General features: G+C 39.8%; 2 protein-coding genes across 3 annotated transcripts; both read left to right on the forward strand.

Moving 5' to 3' along the window:
• Positions 1-532: 532 nt before the first annotated feature.
• On the forward strand, positions 533-13,900 carry skor2 (SKI family transcriptional corepressor 2). Of its 2 annotated transcripts, none has more exons than XM_044173078.1 (9): positions 533-815; positions 2,937-4,951; positions 5,664-5,727; positions 6,859-6,936; positions 9,376-9,441; positions 9,689-9,787; positions 10,028-10,095; positions 11,429-11,492; positions 11,649-11,956. In XM_044173078.1, exons 2-8 carry the CDS (start codon positions 2,966-2,968, stop codon positions 11,483-11,485), a joined length of 2,418 nt encoding a protein of 805 aa, XP_044029013.1. In that variant the 5' UTR covers positions 533-815; positions 2,937-2,965; the 3' UTR covers positions 11,486-11,492; positions 11,649-11,956. The 2 variants fall into 2 exon arrangements, with proteins under 2 accessions (XP_044029013.1, XP_044029012.1); XM_044173077.1 differs by lacking the exon at positions 11,649-11,956 and adding an exon at positions 11,990-13,900 and having other exon boundaries at positions 534-815.
• Positions 13,901-14,880: 980 nt separating this feature from the next.
• ier3ip1 (immediate early response 3 interacting protein 1) lies at positions 14,881-17,204 on the forward strand. The gene is made up of 3 exons (XM_044173096.1): positions 14,881-15,041; positions 15,313-15,414; positions 15,944-17,204. Exons 1-3 carry the CDS (start codon positions 14,951-14,953, stop codon positions 15,997-15,999), a joined length of 249 nt encoding a protein of 82 aa, XP_044029031.1. The 5' UTR covers positions 14,881-14,950; the 3' UTR covers positions 16,000-17,204.
• The last annotated feature ends 362 nt before the right edge of the window (positions 17,205-17,566 follow it).

The raw sequence follows: 17,566 nt of genomic DNA on the forward strand, positions 1-17,566 counted from the left end.
GCAGTCGACCAGCAGACACCCATCTGATGGCAACAACTTGTGCTGTAGTCATGACTGGTTGTAGAGCTGCATGCAGTGTCACATTAATTTAAAAGTAATATTCATTAAGTCACTAATATAGTGAGTAAATTAGCTAAAATGATGCTAAATTAAAAATTCTGCCCAGGGTCTGCCATGTTGTCATCATAGTGTAGAATTAGATATATTTAGAGTTTCATCCTCTGAGACTTCAGGGGGGTAATTTCGTGCACGTGCGAATGTGTATAGCCCAGGCTCGTGCGCCCCTCCATGCTATCGGTTTGACTTTTCCAGCATTTGAGTGGCAGTTAGCAAGACGTCATGTTGGCTGTTCAGTTGGACGGGGCAGCACAGCGCGTGAAGGAGAGGAGGAATAAAGTGTGTCTGAAGGTGTAGGGGTGTGTGTGTGTGTGTGTGTGTGTCCCGGACGGTGGGCTGAGCTCGCGCTGCACGCCAATCAAACCCAAGGCAGTTGCGTGGTCGAGAGAGAGAGAGAGAGAGAGAGAGAGAGAGAGAGAGAGAGAGACGGATTAGGACGGCGCGTGGTGTCTCTGAGAAGCGAATAAAGCCGGCGCGAGCGTCGCAGTTTACTCACATCTCACAAGCAGCTCACTCGACAGTTGGAGACAAAAGCCGGTACCGATTCCATGTGTTTCCCGGATATAAGTCAGTGAAATCGGTTAGTTTAGGTGATAAAAATGAGTTTTTTAGAGCTGTGTAGGATAAATCGATTTCTCTCTTGAGGGGGATATTTTTTGACGCTGTGACCGTTTTGGGATTATTCCCGGGAGTCAGAGGTAAGGTCTGCTCAACCATTTCAGCTGTAAAGTTAGCAAAAATGTTGTTAACATGTGGACTACCTAACGAAAACTGTGTGGGACAGAAAACAGGCTTAAAATTATTTAAAGAAGAAAATGCTTGAGAAGATGTGTGTGAATATGTCACATTCCGTTGCATTAAGCATAGGCCTAATTTAGAATTACTGTGGGGTAGTGGCGTGTTTTTATTATTATTATTATTATCATTATCATTATTATTATTATTTGTTACTTGCATTTTTTGTTACTAGATAAACAAACCTTTAGCCTATTGTTTAGTCTACCTTTAATATTGTTCCATGGATAGGTTAAACATGATGCCTGACTGACAAGCTGCTTGTTTAATAAAGGCCTATAGGCCCACTGTTACTTTGCTGGGAATTAAACTTGGGCTGAACTGAATTTATAAAAATCTAAATACTTCAATATATTGTGTCATTTGAAGCCAACCTCTGAACTCTTGAGTTGTTTAATTGGTTAATTGGCTCTTGTGTACTGCTCCTCCTCAGCCTGTTGTTCGGCCCATACAATTCCACCAAATTAGTCCATCTTGCGCTGTAACAAATTGTTCCAATAAAAAAAAACTGTTTAATCTAAACATCTTGTAATTCCGTATTATATTTTGCTATTATACTAATGTTTTCTTGAATTTAATGTGTAAATAATTGGTCATAAATGTATTACAAATTTATTTGTTAAAACAAACATTTCCTGAAATTATTGGAAAAAACTGAAAGCAATTTTTCTCTTTTTCAGTAGTTGTTTATGTGTTGCACAAAAGAGTTTAAAATGGTGTGCTGTAGGTAAAATGAGAATTTGTCATCTTTATGAAATAATAAAGCCTTTTTCCAAGTAATATAAAGTATTCACTCCCAAACAGACTTTTACTATAAAGTTAAAAAGCGTCCTTTGTATTGTACATTCAAAACATTACAGTATAATTATTTGAAATAATACCCACCACATGAAAATATCCAGCAAAACATTTTCACACTTTCTCTTCATAGTACATTTTCTGCCATTTTCATGATACTGCTTTTAAAAATATATCCAAATATACAGGAAGACTTTAAAAAAAGATGAAGGAACACAGTATTTAGACTAGACAGTGTGGCACACCACCTCAAAGTGCCACAAACAATTTTCTTATAGGAAAATGAGGTTGACATAATAGTTAAACAAAATTGTAGTGTGTTGCCAAAAATTGCCACCTAAACTGTGTCAATACTGTGTCTGTGTGCTGTGTGTGTTTCCTTTTATCTTACACTGGTAGTCAAGGATTGACTTTTTAGGTTACAATGTTTTCTAGATAAAAGAGAATATTTTAATATATATGTCAAAACACAGAATTTAAACCTTAATTTGTGTGTGTACATTTAGAGGTAAATTTGGATAATATTGTACTTTCATTGTAACAATTATTTTAGAAGAGTGTGTTATCATTCTCTATAGTTTCTTCATTGGCCAACTGCTGTTGAAAACACACGCAGGCAAACACGCTCATTACATTAGAGCTTTGAATGAAGAGCTATAAAATGCAACAGAGGCTATATTTTTGGGGAAAATAAAATAATTGACTGATGTTCCTGATTTGATATTTTTTCAAATGCAGAGGAACTACATGAAAAAATTGTATTTGTATTAGCTGTCAACAAAACACTTCACTTTGTATGACAGAGCGATGGTAATTCAGTATCTTAATTCAGTTTACAGTTTGTCTGTGCCCTCAATCATTTTGTAAGAGTGTTGGAGGCAAATCTATTTTTTAGTCAGTTCCTTAGAAAAAGAAAATAAAAACAATTTAGTGCTTGTCTATAAATTGGGAAGATGCATTTAAGTGAGATGCATTTAATTAATAATAATAATAATAACGTATTTCAATATGCACTTTATTTTTTCCCTCTTTTTTTCACAAATTCCACACATCATCAAAGTATTTCTGGGCACACTTATGTCGTAGAATTAGTGTATATTATAAGTCATTAGCCATTTCATGTGATGTGTAATGCAAAGAGAAAAGGCATGAGTGTGTAAAGAGGGATTTTTTATGGTTAAAACAAATGTCTTTCTTTCTTTCCTTCTTCCTTTCTTTTCATGCAGGTCATTCTACAAACAGTTTTCCTCCAAGTATGGACAAGACCCATCTTTCGAGCCCTAATGACATCATAATGACGAGCTCAACAGGCCCCTACCAGCAGGAACCCCTGACTCCACCCAGACCCACCCATCTCCACTCCTCATCCTCTTCCATATCATCCCCCTCTCCATCCTCTTCCTCCTCACCCCTCAAGCCCAACCAGGTTGGCCAGGTCATCCTGTACGGCATTCCCATTGTATCACTGGTCATTGATAACAATGAAAGACTTTGCCTGGCACAGATTTCCAACACTCTCCTCAAAAATTACAGTTATAATGAGATCCATAATCGTCGTGTGGCGCTGGGTATCACCTGTGTCCAGTGCACTCCGGTTCAGTTGGAGATTCTTCGTCGGGCCGGTGCCATGCCCATCTCGTCACGCCGCTGTGGCATGATCACTAAACGTGAAGCCGAGCGCCTCTGCAAGTCCTTCCTGGGAGAGAACGCACCGCCGAAGCTGCCCGACAACTTTGCCTTCGATGTGTCACATGAGTGCGCCTGGGGTTGCCGTGGTAACTTCATCCCGGCACGCTACAACAGCTCCAGGGCCAAATGCATCAAGTGCTCCTTCTGCAACATGTACTTCTCCCCAAATAAGTTCATTTTCCATTCCCACCGCACACCAGACGCCAAGTACACCCAGCCTGACGCTGCCAACTTTAACTCCTGGCGACGACACCTCAAACTCAGTGACAAACACCCACCTGATGAGTTAATTTACGCATGGGAAGACGTCAAAGCTATGTTCAATGGAGGCAGCCGGAAGAGAGCGCTGCCCTCTTCAGCCCAGTGTCACTCCATGGGTCCTATGAAGACTCTCCCAGGTTCGGTGGTGCCTCACATGATGGGACCTGACCTGGGTGCTCAGAAAAGAGCCCGCTATGAAGATGAGGATGATCTGGATGGAGGCAGTCTGTCTCCTCGTAAGACACCACGTAGCTACCCTGTCATTCCTGTCCCAAGCAAAGGCTTCGGCATGCTGCAGAAGTTTCCTCCCACGTCGCTCTTCCCCTCGCCTTACCCCTTCCCAGCATTCAGCCTCTGCCAGCAGAAAAAAGATGACAGTGATGTTTCAGTTGGGCAGAAAGGAGCAGGGTTGTCAGGTCTTTTATGGCCTGGCCGCAAAGACACTTTTTATCCTCCTTTCTGCATGTTTTGGCCACCAAGAGCGGCAGGAGGAATCCCTGTCCCCACCTACCTCCAGCCTCAGCCCAGTGCCCTCTCCTCCCTGGCAGACAACCCCTCTCTCAGGCAGGCCTTTTTGGATCTCTCAGACCCCAGCGAGCCTGGCGCTGTAGCTGGCAACGGAAATAGTGTCAGCACAACCATGGCCCCCGGCAGCGGGACTACCACACCTAGGACTGGGCTGTTTGACCCAGAGTGCACAACAGTAACCCCAGACCTTCGCCCTGTGACGTCAGAGGGCTGGCTCAAACTCCTGGACACCTCAACCCTCCAAAACAGAAAGCCGAGCTATGGATCGGCCTTCCGCCCCGTCATTAAGGATACTGAGAGTATCGCCAAGCTCCACAGCAACAGTGGAGGAGTCACTGGGGCAACAGACGAGGACTTTGAGGTCGTGGTTGCCGGGTCAGACCACCACCAGCGGCTATCGCCCAGCAGCAGCTGTAGTTATGGAAGTGAAAGCGGAGGTGACGGAGAGGCGGAGGGAGTGGAAAGTGAGGAGGAGGGGGAGGTGGATGTGGAGTCGTCAAAGCAGGAGGACGAGGACGAGGATGGGAGCTTCACAAACAGGCTGCCGCAGACTCAAACCAACCTGTACCTCCCTGCACTGAATAACACTTCTGGAGAGGAGAGGAAGGAGAGAGGGAGTGGCGCTGGGTATCCCAGCACCTCCTCTCCCACCTCCTCAGACCCCATCCAGCAGGAGTCCCCCAGCCTGCCTGCCTCCCCTCCTGCCAGCCTGCCTCTCTCCATCTCCGCCACGCCTCACAGAGAGGACCCAGCTTACAAAAACGTAAATATCCCCCCAAGCCACTTTAGCTAATTATTATTTAAATGGTGCTGCAGTCAGGCAGTGATGTGATCTGCATAAGCAGATTGATAGGCTGGTTTCTCCCTGTAGAAATTGAAACAGTCACCCCACTCTGATCCGGGCTAATAGGCCCAGGTGTGGATTGTTTAATGGCCACGGTGTGTTTGTTCTCCCTCTGTCACCCCAGCCTGTTAGGGCAACTCTAATCTTTAACCTGTCGACTCCCACATTAACCAGGCTTCCGACAGAGAGGAGGAGGAGGAGGAGGGAGATAGAGTTATGAGGAGCATTTTAAACCAGAACAAGTTAAATCATCTATTGAGTAACATACTACAATTGCTTCTAACTGATTTCAGAGACAGAGAGGGAAAAGAGGGTTTAACCATATACTCCAAAATAGATCATTACAAATGAATGCCACCATTGGCTGATAAAAAGCATAGCGCCAACCAAGGAGATGACATTTGGAGTAAAATTTTTCACAAAAATCCAGATATTCCAGATTAATAACAAAATATAGGAGGTACTTAAAATAAAAAAGAAAACCCATTTTGATATAAAAAATAAGAATCGCATCAGAGAACCAAATCACACAGCCATTACTCTCCCTTATAGGACATATGTTCTGCTCTGTTTGAACAATATAATGAATAACAGGTATATGAGATTCTAACCGACTTTATGTTGTTTCCAGGTTCACAAAAATAGAGATGAAGGACTACCTGCGTACGCAACCAAAGACAACTTCAGCACTTCTGGTGAGCACAGACATTTTAATCTTTTGTTTTTATACCTCTTCTGTTAATATTTTCTGATGCACAGGTGAAAAAGTCTATAACGGTAGATTACACACTAGATAAAAGATAAAACAATTCTTACAAACATTGTTTTACATGATACTGCTGCCTGATCAAAAGTGTAATGAAATATATCAGTTTTGTGCAATTCACCCATTTCAAACTGTAAAATACTGTTCTCTTAAAGGGACAGTTTGCCGCAAAATCAAAAATACATATCTTTCCTCTTACCTGTAATGCTATTTATCCGTCTAGATTCTTTTGGTGTGAGTTGCTGAGTTTTGGAGAGATCTGCATTTTTTTAATACATTGGGACTATATGGCACTTGGCTTGTGGTGCTCAAAGCAACAAAAAACTACATTTGAAAAACTCAACAGCAATGTCACTTTCCAGAAATCACGAGCCGGTTACTCAAGATAATCCACAGACCTTGTTGTGAGCAGTTTCATGTAGGAACTATTTTCTTTTTACCGATAGATCCTACATGAATCTGTTAATACATCATACACTATTAAGCATTTGCAAAAACCAAAATACAGCTTCTTTTTTATGTATAATCTACAAAAATCACTTTGCTTGCTGTACTGTTTGCATGAGTTGCCTGACACAAAATCTTTCACCCTGCAGTTGATTTACTGTCTTGGTTTCATCAAATGTTTGAACAGGCTTTTACACTGTTTCATCAAATAGCATTACACAACCTATTTTAGCAAACTGTTACACACTATCTATTTCATCAGACATCTGAGTCAGTTGTATTATAGCATCTTTGTTTCATTTAGTGTCTGAGTGAGTGGTTTTATAGTGTCTCTGTGTCCCTGCGAGGCTCATATTCCTGTGACGTTTCATTTGCTCCTCTCATCTCCCACTCTGACCCTTTCGCTGAAGAAAATGTCTTGTGTGTGTTTTGTGGTGGTGTGCTCACAAACACACACATACACACACGGCCACATGGCCCACATACGCATGCACACAAAGGACACACACCATGCACACACTTAGTTATCTCCGTGTGTCCGGATAACCAGCTCAACCAATGGGCCTTACTGAAACTCTCTTCCTGTCTGTCTCTCTGTCTCATTTTCTCGCAGATGAAAACAAAGAGCAGAATAGTTTCTTTGTACCAGAGAGTGAGACGTCAGCGCCCGACTACTGGAGGGAAAGCTCAGGTACAAATACTCGCTTATGTTCTTTTCTAAGTGGTTGCAGAGCAGCTGCAGACGGTAAACTTAATCAATGAAAATAAGACAGAAGATTTTTAAAATATTAGGTACTCCCAAAGGTACAATTATTAGGGTGGCAAGGTTAATTTAATTTCTGCATTTCGTTTTTCTTGAAGCTGACATCGCAGAGCAATTCTGAGGTCTTTATGAACTTCAGATTGAATCCTGATCAAACATTTACTTCAAGACTTAAAATATAAACACAATTAATACTGGCAAAGGCAGCTTTTTACTGTAAATGGAAGTTGGCAAATTAGAACTACAATCTCTCATAACTTATTTACAAAGCAGGAATATAATTTATATGCAGAATTATCAATATTGGAAGGTAAATCAAAAATGAACACATTGTTTTATTAAACTGCATTGTACTGTTGTAATTCAGCACACACAGTGTGGATGCATATACACCGTATAAACATTTCCATACATAAAACAAACCATGCTGATTAAAAAACTCTCACTTGGAAAAGAATATGACTTTTCATACATAAGTTACAATGGCATTTTGTCTTATTACACAAATGAGACTCAGAATACTTAAAGCACCTCAGTCTTCAGCTTCATCCACCTTAATCTCCTCCTCCTCTCAGAAGGTGAGTTAAGGGATTCATATAAATACACAGAGAGATGAAACAGCAGTGGAAAGCTGCTTCTGCCGCCGCTCTGCCACAGCTGCTCTCTTTGGCGGCATTGTCGCAGGGGCTGTTACTCTTAGGGGGGCCGTTATAGTTCAACAAGAAAACATCAGCTCAGAGATAAGCAGCCGCGCTGGCAATCTCCATCCTAGACCCATATCCCCGCCGACATAATTGCCTTTTTTTCCTTCCTCAGCGCAAAGAACCCTTTCCCGTTTGAAAAAGATCACAGCTTATTGCCTTTTTATATCTGTCAGGAAGACATTAAAAGTGCTTTATGACATCTGTGCCAACATTTATATCTACCCCCCCCACACTCCCTCAACCCCTACACACACACACCGTAATGATCCCTGCGCATAATGTATAATGTATTTCGAAAAATTACACGAAACAAATTAAATGAGACCACCTTTCCCCTGATTGCCAAACGTCTCCCTGGGCGGTGGGAAGCTCTACGTGATTAGAAGGCCTGATTCCTCCGAGTCCCACCACCCCCCCTCCACTGTCTTTAAACTCTCCCTCTGTTTCTAGGGAGAAAAAATAATCTAATTTTCCATTTATGTAATGCAAACCGCCTTGGCTTTGACTATTCACGGTTAATTGACTGTCAAACGAGGTTGTTATCCTCGGGCACTGTCTGCAAATTTGCTTGTCAAATGAGACAGAGAGAGGAGAGGAAAGGAGAGAGAGGAGAGGAGAGCTCTCTCTGCTCTAAATGAGAGAGAGAAGCATGGGGAGGCTTAAGGAGCCAGAATATGAAATGACTGGAGGAGAATATACATATCGAGTTTGCTGGATCGCTTCATTTAAGGCGTACAATGCCTCATTGTCACAATTCAGACGTTAGCGCAAACACATTCATACACGCAGAACAATACAGAAACTTCCAAACTGGTACATTTGAAAACGGCATGTGATGAAGATGTTTGTTTGAAGAAAAGGAAGATGGAAGATGGTGAAGTTTGAAAGCAACATGTAGACTGCCTCCAGCAGCAACAAAGACTTACAAAAGTACACAGACAAAACAGACATCAGATGAAATGCTGCATAGATATTGTTTCACATGAATTTACGGTTGTTCGATCTAATGTGGTTTTCATAGCCATTAGTCAAAACAATTCACCTTCCAAAAAATAGCATTGATGACATTATAATGCAACAGTAACCTGCAAGCTTGACATTTTCTGAGCAAAATTGGTGGAATGGCCATTTCAACTTTTAATTTTCAGCACAGACCTTCACTTCAGAGTTTTAAGAGCTACACATTCAATTTCATTTCTGAACACAAGTAGTGTTCGTTTGTTTTCTTATAGAAAGCAATATGATCTGACAGCGAGAAGAGACTGAACATGTCAGGGAGTGAATGCAGTAAAGGTGTCCATCTACGGTGCAGTCAAAAATTGTTACCACAAACTTACACTGACACCCAGAGGCCAAAGAGTGAATTACAGCACTCCACCTGAGACTGACGGGGCAGTTGGAGAGAGGATGAGGCGATGGAGAAAGGTTCACACAGTTAATGCAAAAATAAAGAGCGGATGCACAAAGATACAATCAGACAAGACTAATGGGAAGTCAGTCCATGACAAGATTATGATTATGTGACTCTGGTGTTGTGGCAGAATAGAATGGAACAACAACGACTCTCGGTGCCAAATGTTACTGATATATTGTAACTGTGTCTAACAGTAAGTATGGCATATGTGGGACAAAAATCTGAAATTAAGTCTCTCCATGTTCTCAGGTGATCAAAGCCAAGGTGCTGCCTCTCCTGTGCCGCTAAAGAAGGACGTTGAAAACATGGAGAAAGGTAAAGATTATTTGTTTGAGTAACACAGGTTGTAGGTAAACATTCCCACACCACTCAGCTGGATTGGCCATGAAAACCTGTTAGCCCAATTGATTTATATTGACTAGATAAGTCAAAACATACACAGCACAGAGGGTAAGATATATTTTACTGCATTTATTTCATTTTATTAACAGACAATCCCCTGTTCTCTTTCTCACCCTCCTATTTTCATCTGTCTTCCTTTTCCTCCTTCCTGCTCCTGCAGAGGAGCTCCAGAAGGTTCTGCTGGAGCAGATCGACTTCAGGAGGAGACTGGAGCAAGAGTTTCACGCTCTGAAGGGCACCTCACCATTTCCTGTCTTTCGTAAGTCCTTTTTTTCTTCCTCAAGTCACTTTCCCTTTTCATATTCTGAAGGGCAACTTCTCCTTCTCTGTCTTTCTTAAGTTTGTTTCCATTTTCTCCTCCGTACCTGTCTCCCCCCCTTACCTTTCTCGTTCCCCTGTTTTTCTCTCCTTCATCGGCTGTCTTTTATAACTGTACTTGATCAGCTACTCAAATGATAATACTGCTCAGGCTAATCATAGATTTTTATGCTAATTTCAGATAATTTCCAAGACCAGATGAAACGAGAGCTCGCCTACAGAGAAGAGATGGTCCAACAGTTACAGATGGTAAGACTACTAATGATACAATCAGTGTTGAACACTGATGGAAAATAAATAGCATTGCTACGTCTTTAAATGACAAATAAAACATCCTTTTATAGATACATGAATTTAAAAAAGTCTCACTGTTCGCTTTGAAAAACATTCTCGGTAATGATTTTGAGAAGGAATATAATTAAGACCAATTATGAAGCACTTTTCAATAAAATATAGTTATACAGTTTGAACAGGAAAAGAAGAAATCAAAAACACATGAGTAAATGTGACAATAACAACTCAATTAGCACTACAACTACGGTAGACTGTAGATATTAATATGAAATCCTGAGCCATGTCTTAAAACTAAAACAGAAATTAAATGAAGAACAAATCAATAGGACTCAACCGGACACCTGTGCTGTTGGTTATTTGTCCATCAAAAGACAGAGCCAATCATCTAGTTTGTCTTTCATGGGTGACAAGTTCCTCTGCAGCCGTCTGAGTGTTTCCGTCCACATCAATCACCGGAGCAGCTGGCAGACAGGCTGACAGACGGTGTTTGTCTTTGCTTTCTGACACATGCAACAACTGTGCACGCTCGTATGCACATGATCGCAAACCCTGCACATACACCAAAACACACACAAGAGCACGCTGCACGCGTGTAACCACAAAGGCAGGCGACTGCACAGGCATTCAAGCTCATTTATAAGCATGCACGTGCACACTGAAGTGCACATGCACGCATAAAACATTTAAAATTGACAAATGTGTCTGGAACCAGCAAATGGATCTGTCTGAGAGTAATGACACATTAATTTCACACAGACATTCAAATGAACTCCAGCAAAATTTAGATTTATGTAGCTGCAATATATTTTATAATTTTGATTGAATCTCATGCCTAAACTTTGCCCAGAAATTTTTATTTCACATTTTTAAAGTATAACTGTAATGTAATCTTAATATTATTTGCAGTAACGTGTTTCTTTTCACAAATAGGAACATGTGTTTTAGAGACATTTATTTTTGGGACAAAATAATGTCATTATTATTAATACATTATTTTAATTAAAACTCTAAAGTAAGGCTGCAGTCAAATGCTTTTAGTGTTTGGCTGTGGCTTTTTGACAGGTGACCAATTATTTGGGGGTCATGTGTGTCTTAAAATGGTAAAACAAACAATTTTGTGTGAAAAGTGTGACATCTGAGCTACTACAAAGGTTATCACAAAGTTTACAAGGCCATATACTGCATTGTTCTGTACTGTACAGCATATATAAAGATAGATAGCTATGTGTGTAAATCTTGTTTGTTCAGGATTAATCTAACATGTGTCTTTAACTTTTGTTTCTTTCAGATTCCCTACGCAAACATCATCAGAAAAGAAAAGATCGGCTCCCATCTCAACAAGTAGCTAAAAGGTGATTTTTTTCATGACTTTAATAATGGAGCTTATTAATAGACATGAGACATGAATTGTCATATGATGATGTAAACATTAGATTATTTATAACACAAATCAGCTAGAGTAAGTTCTGCAAAGTTGAATTGCCTTCAAAATACATTATTTTTTTCAGGATGTTTTTTGGAAGCTTTGACTATTTACAGCCACACCAGGTATAAACATACAGTATCTGCAAATCAAACTGGTTTTCTTTGACTCAAGGTGGTGATTTCATGGCAAATGGTGAAATTCAATGACTTGTTGCTGTTTAACTTGCTGTTAGTTATCCTGGTCCAGCTCTCTACAGTGCAAAGCATGTTTAAATTCACTTCACAGTGGCTTTCACTAGTTAACTCTTGACACCAGTCTCCCATTGTGACATACTAAAAGTATTAAGACCTATCAGTCTGTGAGGAACACGAAACCAGATCATGACACTAATGTTGGGTTTTTATCTGTTTATTGTCTTTACAGGCTGAGTCAACAAAATCCTGTGTAAGAGGAAGAAGCTGCCTGGATTTCTGTGAAAGTCCCAACAATAATAAAACAAAATAACAGTCACACAAAAACTGAAATTTTGGAGAGAGACACAGACAGAAAGGAATACGACACTATATAGTATATATATAAGTTTTCCTGGGACAGTGATTTTTTTCTGCCTCTGCAGTAAAACCTCTGTTAATAGCCTTGAACTGTCTGGTAAGAACACATTTGGAACAGCTTGTACTGCTTTCAGGTAACACGCTGGTAAAAGTTTCATCCCTGTTTCCTTTTCCCTGGGTCCAGTTTGTTTCCCAACCTGACTGAACTGAAAGGGGGGAACAAACTGGCGACACCAGGGGAAACAGAAAGACTCCTGCTCTTTCCTCAATGCTGCGCTGGCAGTCAGACTCAAAGCTTTACCCAACCAGGACCAAAGCAACCACAACCTTTCTTGCATTTTGTGAATTTTACCACCAGGAAGGCAGTTATAGGCTTTGCCAAAAACTCTGAACTTTTCCAAGCTCTTAAAAGATGAAGAGCAAGAAGAGAGAGTCATATTTACAGTGAGACTGGGTGTTATCGTCCATGACTCTGACTGCTGCTGGCCCAACTGTACATACACCAAACTGTGGATGAGGACGGACTTCACATTAAGATTGTTGCTGTTATTATTGTTGTTGCCATGGTATCACCAAATGGGGACCCTAAAGAGACACGGACTTACAAACCTTTATTTATTGGCAACATTTGATCCCAAAGGGATTCTCCTCATCATGTCCAGTTGTGTTTATTGACCAAAACAAACCTCCCTGTGAATACAAATGATCAACATGGTCAGGGTCAGTCATCACTGAAGAGGTCAGATGTTGGTGGTGACTTGATGCATCCAAGTTTGGTCTGTTAGATGTTCCTAACTTGAATATGCCAGATGAAGAACAAAATAAAGGGGGGAAATGAATGAGGTATTGGTGGTTTGGGGTTTTAAACCTAATCATGCAATTAGAGCAGTATTAATACAGGGCGGTATCACGAAATGGGTTCACACTTTATGCAAACTGTACACTGGCAGAACAGCTTGTACCTGTAATATCTGGGAGTGGTTTCTGAATGTACAAACAACCACAGTATAATGTTCAGTGCAGATGTTGCTGCAACTGATTAAATCTTTTTTCTCACCTTTTATTTATAGAGGAAAAGTTACCTGAAAACAACATCCCGTGTCACATCTACGGCATATAGTTAAGATAACAGTCTGCTGTTCATTTCTGAGCATATCGAACAGCTGGAGCATCCTTTGCCGAACGGCACCCAGAAGGTACTTTTTACCCTCCACCTAAATTTTCTAGCCATCAACCTACAGGCTTCGCTTCCACCCAGAGGTGAAGTTAATATTACCACCATCAGCTAAATGCGTTTGGGGTGTCATCAGATGGAGAATGGACATTTAAAGGCCAATTCTGTCTACTTGTTTGCTCTCCAAATGAGGAGCAAAAGATTGAGGTTTGCCAGTGTTGTATAGCTACCTGTAAATGATTTCACCTGACTGTATAAAATGTCATACGTGAGAATATTGAACCTCACAGTCAGTCTATCTATATGTGTTTGTTTGTTTATTTATTTATTTGCGTATCAGGGTCTAAGACCCTGATTGTGAAAGTATTATTTGTCATAATGTTAAAAGAAAAAGAATGAGACATGATGATGACGAATAAAAGAGAACTCAGAATAAAAATGGAGAACTCACCCACCTTGTTTATAGAATGAAATGAATGAATGGATAAAGTTGTCATTTACTGAGAGAAATGTTATCATTATAAACTGTTAATGCAGATGTATTTAAATATGTTCTTGTAGTTTCTCTACTATTTATGTGTACATTAAAAGTCTATACAATAACCAGAATGTGGTTTGATGATTCGGCCTTTTTGCTGTTTATGGAAATGAAATCATTTTAGCCAATGCTAATGTTTTTATTTAAATCCCAAATTTTAATTTTATGACTTAGTTTTGATCATTTGATGCTCTTGAAACCAAAAGAGGGTTGTTTTCAGCTCTCCTATTTGTGATAAATATAAAAACTGAGATGCAAAAATGCTGCTCACTTTGTAAATTTGAGCATTTTAAAGACTTTAAGTCACAACTCAAATCTTTCATTCTCAGTCTCTCAGGTGAAACATGTACCTAAAGCCTGCAACTGATGGTGAACAAGCAACTTTTACAACCAACAGTTAGTTGAGTAGGTTACATGCCTTGGCTGCTTCTGAAGGCAAGAGCGTTGAATAAATGTCACAGCACATAAATACTGGTAATTAGTGATTTCATGTTGCATCTTAACAGGATAAAAACAGATAGCAAAAGTGAAACAGCTGTGATAGGAGAGCTCAACAAATCATAGGCAAAATACATGAATTGGTCAAATAAAAATGCCCATAGAGTAGATGAAGGCAAATAAGAGACATCACAAACAGCAGCAGGGGTCACTTGGCAATGATAAGTTAATAAGAAAAATGAAAAAATGAAAATATTGTGAAAACAGATATTTAGACACAACCACAGCATAATTATTTTGTCAATGTGGCTTTATTAGTCAGTGTTCACAAGAAGAAAAAAAGGGAAAATGTATTTCATGAATTGAAATGAATTTGTGATCTCTGATTTGGTTTTTCTATATGTTTTTCTTTTTTTCTCTTTTCATGGAAGATGATTGAGAAGGGAGGAGGTGACACATAATGTGTACATGTGACCTGATTCCCCCATAAATAAAACTTTTCAAAAAGAAATAAATGTAAAATAAGGTTCCCTTGTTTGGCTTAGCTTGAGACTGAGAGCGGGTTGAAGTGAACGTAGGGACGGCCTTTACTTCTGCTGCACGACCTCCGCTGCCTGTTTACGGCAGCTGCATCTCTGGGAGTGGTGGACGAAGAAGAAGAAGAAGAAGAAGAAGTTGCCAGCATGGCGTTTACACTGTACTCTCTCATTCAGACCGCTATTCTGTGCACTAATGCCATCGCTGTGTTGCACGAGGAGAGGTTTCTCAGCAAAAGTAAGTATTCTGCCATATTTAATAAAACGTACATCATACATTTGATTGAAATAACGGTGTATAACGTTACTAAACACTAAGCTAGCTAGGTGTGGAACATTACTACACTTAGGGGTTAAAAAATAAATACAAACACATTTACTGTCATGTTTTCTTTTCTCCTCAAACAAATCATCTCCTGTCTACTTTCTTCTTTCTACATTTTTGTCCTATAACGTATATTTTCCGCCTCCTTCTCCTCCCTGTTGATCTCATTCTCTCTTGTCTCCAGTCGGCTGGGGTGTTGACCAGGGAGTTGGAGGTTTTGGGGATGATCCAGGAGTCAAAGCGCAGGTCCTCAATCTCATCCGCTCAGTGCGGACTGTCATGAGAGGTTGGAAAGCTAGTTTCCTTATGTCCCTAGAAAAAAATTGATTCAATCGTATAAGATCACAGGAAATGCTGAGTGAATAGTAGGGCTGAGTATCCTTTGAAAGTTTCAGACGCTGATGCCACTGAATACCTGAGGTTTTGGTACATATACCAGAACTGCTTTTTTTGATGCCTCACTGTGGGTAAAAAAAGTTTTTCTTTGAACCCCATTTATCTATGTAAGAAAAACAAACCAAACTTCTCACATGCATCAGTGTTTAATTTTGTCTTAACGCAAAGCAGCCACGCTAGAACGTTTTCAGAAATAAAATACAGTATAAAATCAGCAAAATGATTGTTTAAATCAAGAAATATCTAATCATAGAATACATAAACTTACCAAACTTTCAGTACTTGACAGTTTTCAATTCTCTGTGCCACAGAAAAAGTACCAAGAAGTTTTGAAGTTTGATACTAAGACGTAATATTTAGAGGCTGAGGATTTTTCAATTTGTTTACTTTTTGTTTTGTTCCTTTTGGTGTTTTCACAGTGCCTTTAATAATAGTGAATTCGGCCTGCATCGTCCTGTTGTTACTGTTTGGTTGACAGCGGTACACCGAGCGGCAAAATGAAGCCAGAGGACCAGACATGTGCCAAGGAACAACCACACACACACACACACACAGAAATATCTGTCATTCAGAGACTTCTGCCATTGCCAGTCATCAGCAGGGTGGAAACGTTTTCCCATGGCGCTGCAGAGAGTGTGTTTGTCCTAGATATGTTATTCAGGACACATGGAGAGGAATCTGTTTCAATGATTTAATGATGTGTGTCATATGTTTTGTCAAGTTGTAACAAATGAGAAATGTGTGTCAGCAGTAAGGCTGGACAATATGTAAATATTTATGTGTTATTACATTTCTATCCAGGGCTATAGCTATCTCTTTTTTTTTTAAATTGTTTTATTTGGAGTTTCAGAAACCTGATGAAAGTTACACAGGGTGCCTCCAATTTGTATTTTAGACTTCAGTATCATTGTGTATTGTTTTGGCCTAAACTGTAAAAGTATTTAATATTTTACCACCAGACTGGAGGATACAACATTGTGACCACTGGGTAGGGTTTAACAAACTATTAAATTAATAAAATGTTCCAGTTTGACTTCTCATAACAATGCAGTTTAATGTGATGGACAGCATCTAGTCCTCTGTACCAAAGCAGATAGCAGAATATACATCTTTTTAACATGTTGTCCAGCCTGGTCCCAACTTTTCCAGATGAAAAGTTTTGCTCAGCAGTGAAGTGCCCGGAAATTCTGAACTTTAATCCTTGATAGTTGGACATTATTTTAAGGAGATTGCACCTGACAGACTGAGGGATTCAGGGTTTCTCTGAACTTTGTCAAAGAGACTGTTACTGTAAAGTTGTTCCCTCCCTTTGTGCCTAAAGGACTTGGTGAAGACATTTTGGTGGATAAGAGGCATTATTGACTGATATCTGATCAGTTGCAGTGATGGAAATCCAAAACCTACTTGGTGTCTCACAAGGACAATTTACAAAACGTGCACATGATTATCATCCTCAGTTATCTCTTCCTATTGATGTGTAAAAGTGTTCTGTGATTTATCCATCTGTAAGAATTTGGTTAAATGTGTATAATCCAAATTGTAAGCAATATTGCCAAACACAACTAAAAACAAATGTAACTTTGTACTGTTTACACATCAATACCCTCCCAATGCCACAAACATCATTGGGATGGTATGGTGTTTTGTCTTGAAATAAATGTATTAGTCATTTTAATGAAATTCTTTTTTTTTTGTCTTCTCTTTTTCTCTTTCTGCTGTTTTCCATTTTAAATTAGCCTCAAAAACTACTTTGTCTGACAAACAAGTAACGAAGATGAATGCTTGGTTTCAAGTCAGTGAGCATCCAGCCTGCTGAGTGAGATGCTGAGTCCCTGTCACCTCTGAGCTGCAGGTAGATGGGCTGTAGGTCACTATATTTAGTTTACACAACTGTACAGAGTTTTCATTTTTCACCATCTGCATTTTTCCAACTACATAAATTACAGCAATGAAGTATTACTTGGCGCAGACCTGCAATTACTTGTTATAAAGTGTCTCAGCTTTAGTCTGGAAAAAAGTCAATTTTTCTAGAGTACATTTCA

This window comes from Siniperca chuatsi, linkage group LG18 (assembly GCF_020085105.1).
Source record: "Siniperca chuatsi isolate FFG_IHB_CAS linkage group LG18, ASM2008510v1, whole genome shotgun sequence".
Taxonomy (NCBI): Eukaryota; Metazoa; Chordata; class Actinopteri; order Centrarchiformes; family Sinipercidae; genus Siniperca; species Siniperca chuatsi.

What these genes read in the sequence shown, in the direction of transcription:
- skor2 (XM_044173078.1), top strand. Translation starts at nt 2,966, where the DNA reads ATGGACAAGACCCATCTTTCGAGCCCTAATGACATCATAATGACGAGC. An exon ending in AGGACCCAGCTTACAAAAAC is followed by an intron (nt 4,952 to 5,663) that starts GTAAATATCCCC and finishes TGTTGTTTCCAG; the next exon opens with GTTCACAAAAATAGAGATGA. An exon ending in TGGTCCAACAGTTACAGATG is followed by an intron (nt 10,096 to 11,428) that starts GTAAGACTACTA and finishes TGTTTCTTTCAG; the next exon opens with ATTCCCTACGCAAACATCAT.
- ier3ip1 (XM_044173096.1), top strand. Translation starts at nt 14,951, where the DNA reads ATGGCGTTTACACTGTACTCTCTCATTCAGACCGCTATTCTGTGCACT. An exon ending in GGAGAGGTTTCTCAGCAAAA is followed by an intron (nt 15,042 to 15,312) that starts GTAAGTATTCTG and finishes TCTTGTCTCCAG; the next exon opens with TCGGCTGGGGTGTTGACCAG. An exon ending in AGTGCGGACTGTCATGAGAG is followed by an intron (nt 15,415 to 15,943) that starts GTTGGAAAGCTA and finishes GTGTTTTCACAG; the next exon opens with TGCCTTTAATAATAGTGAAT.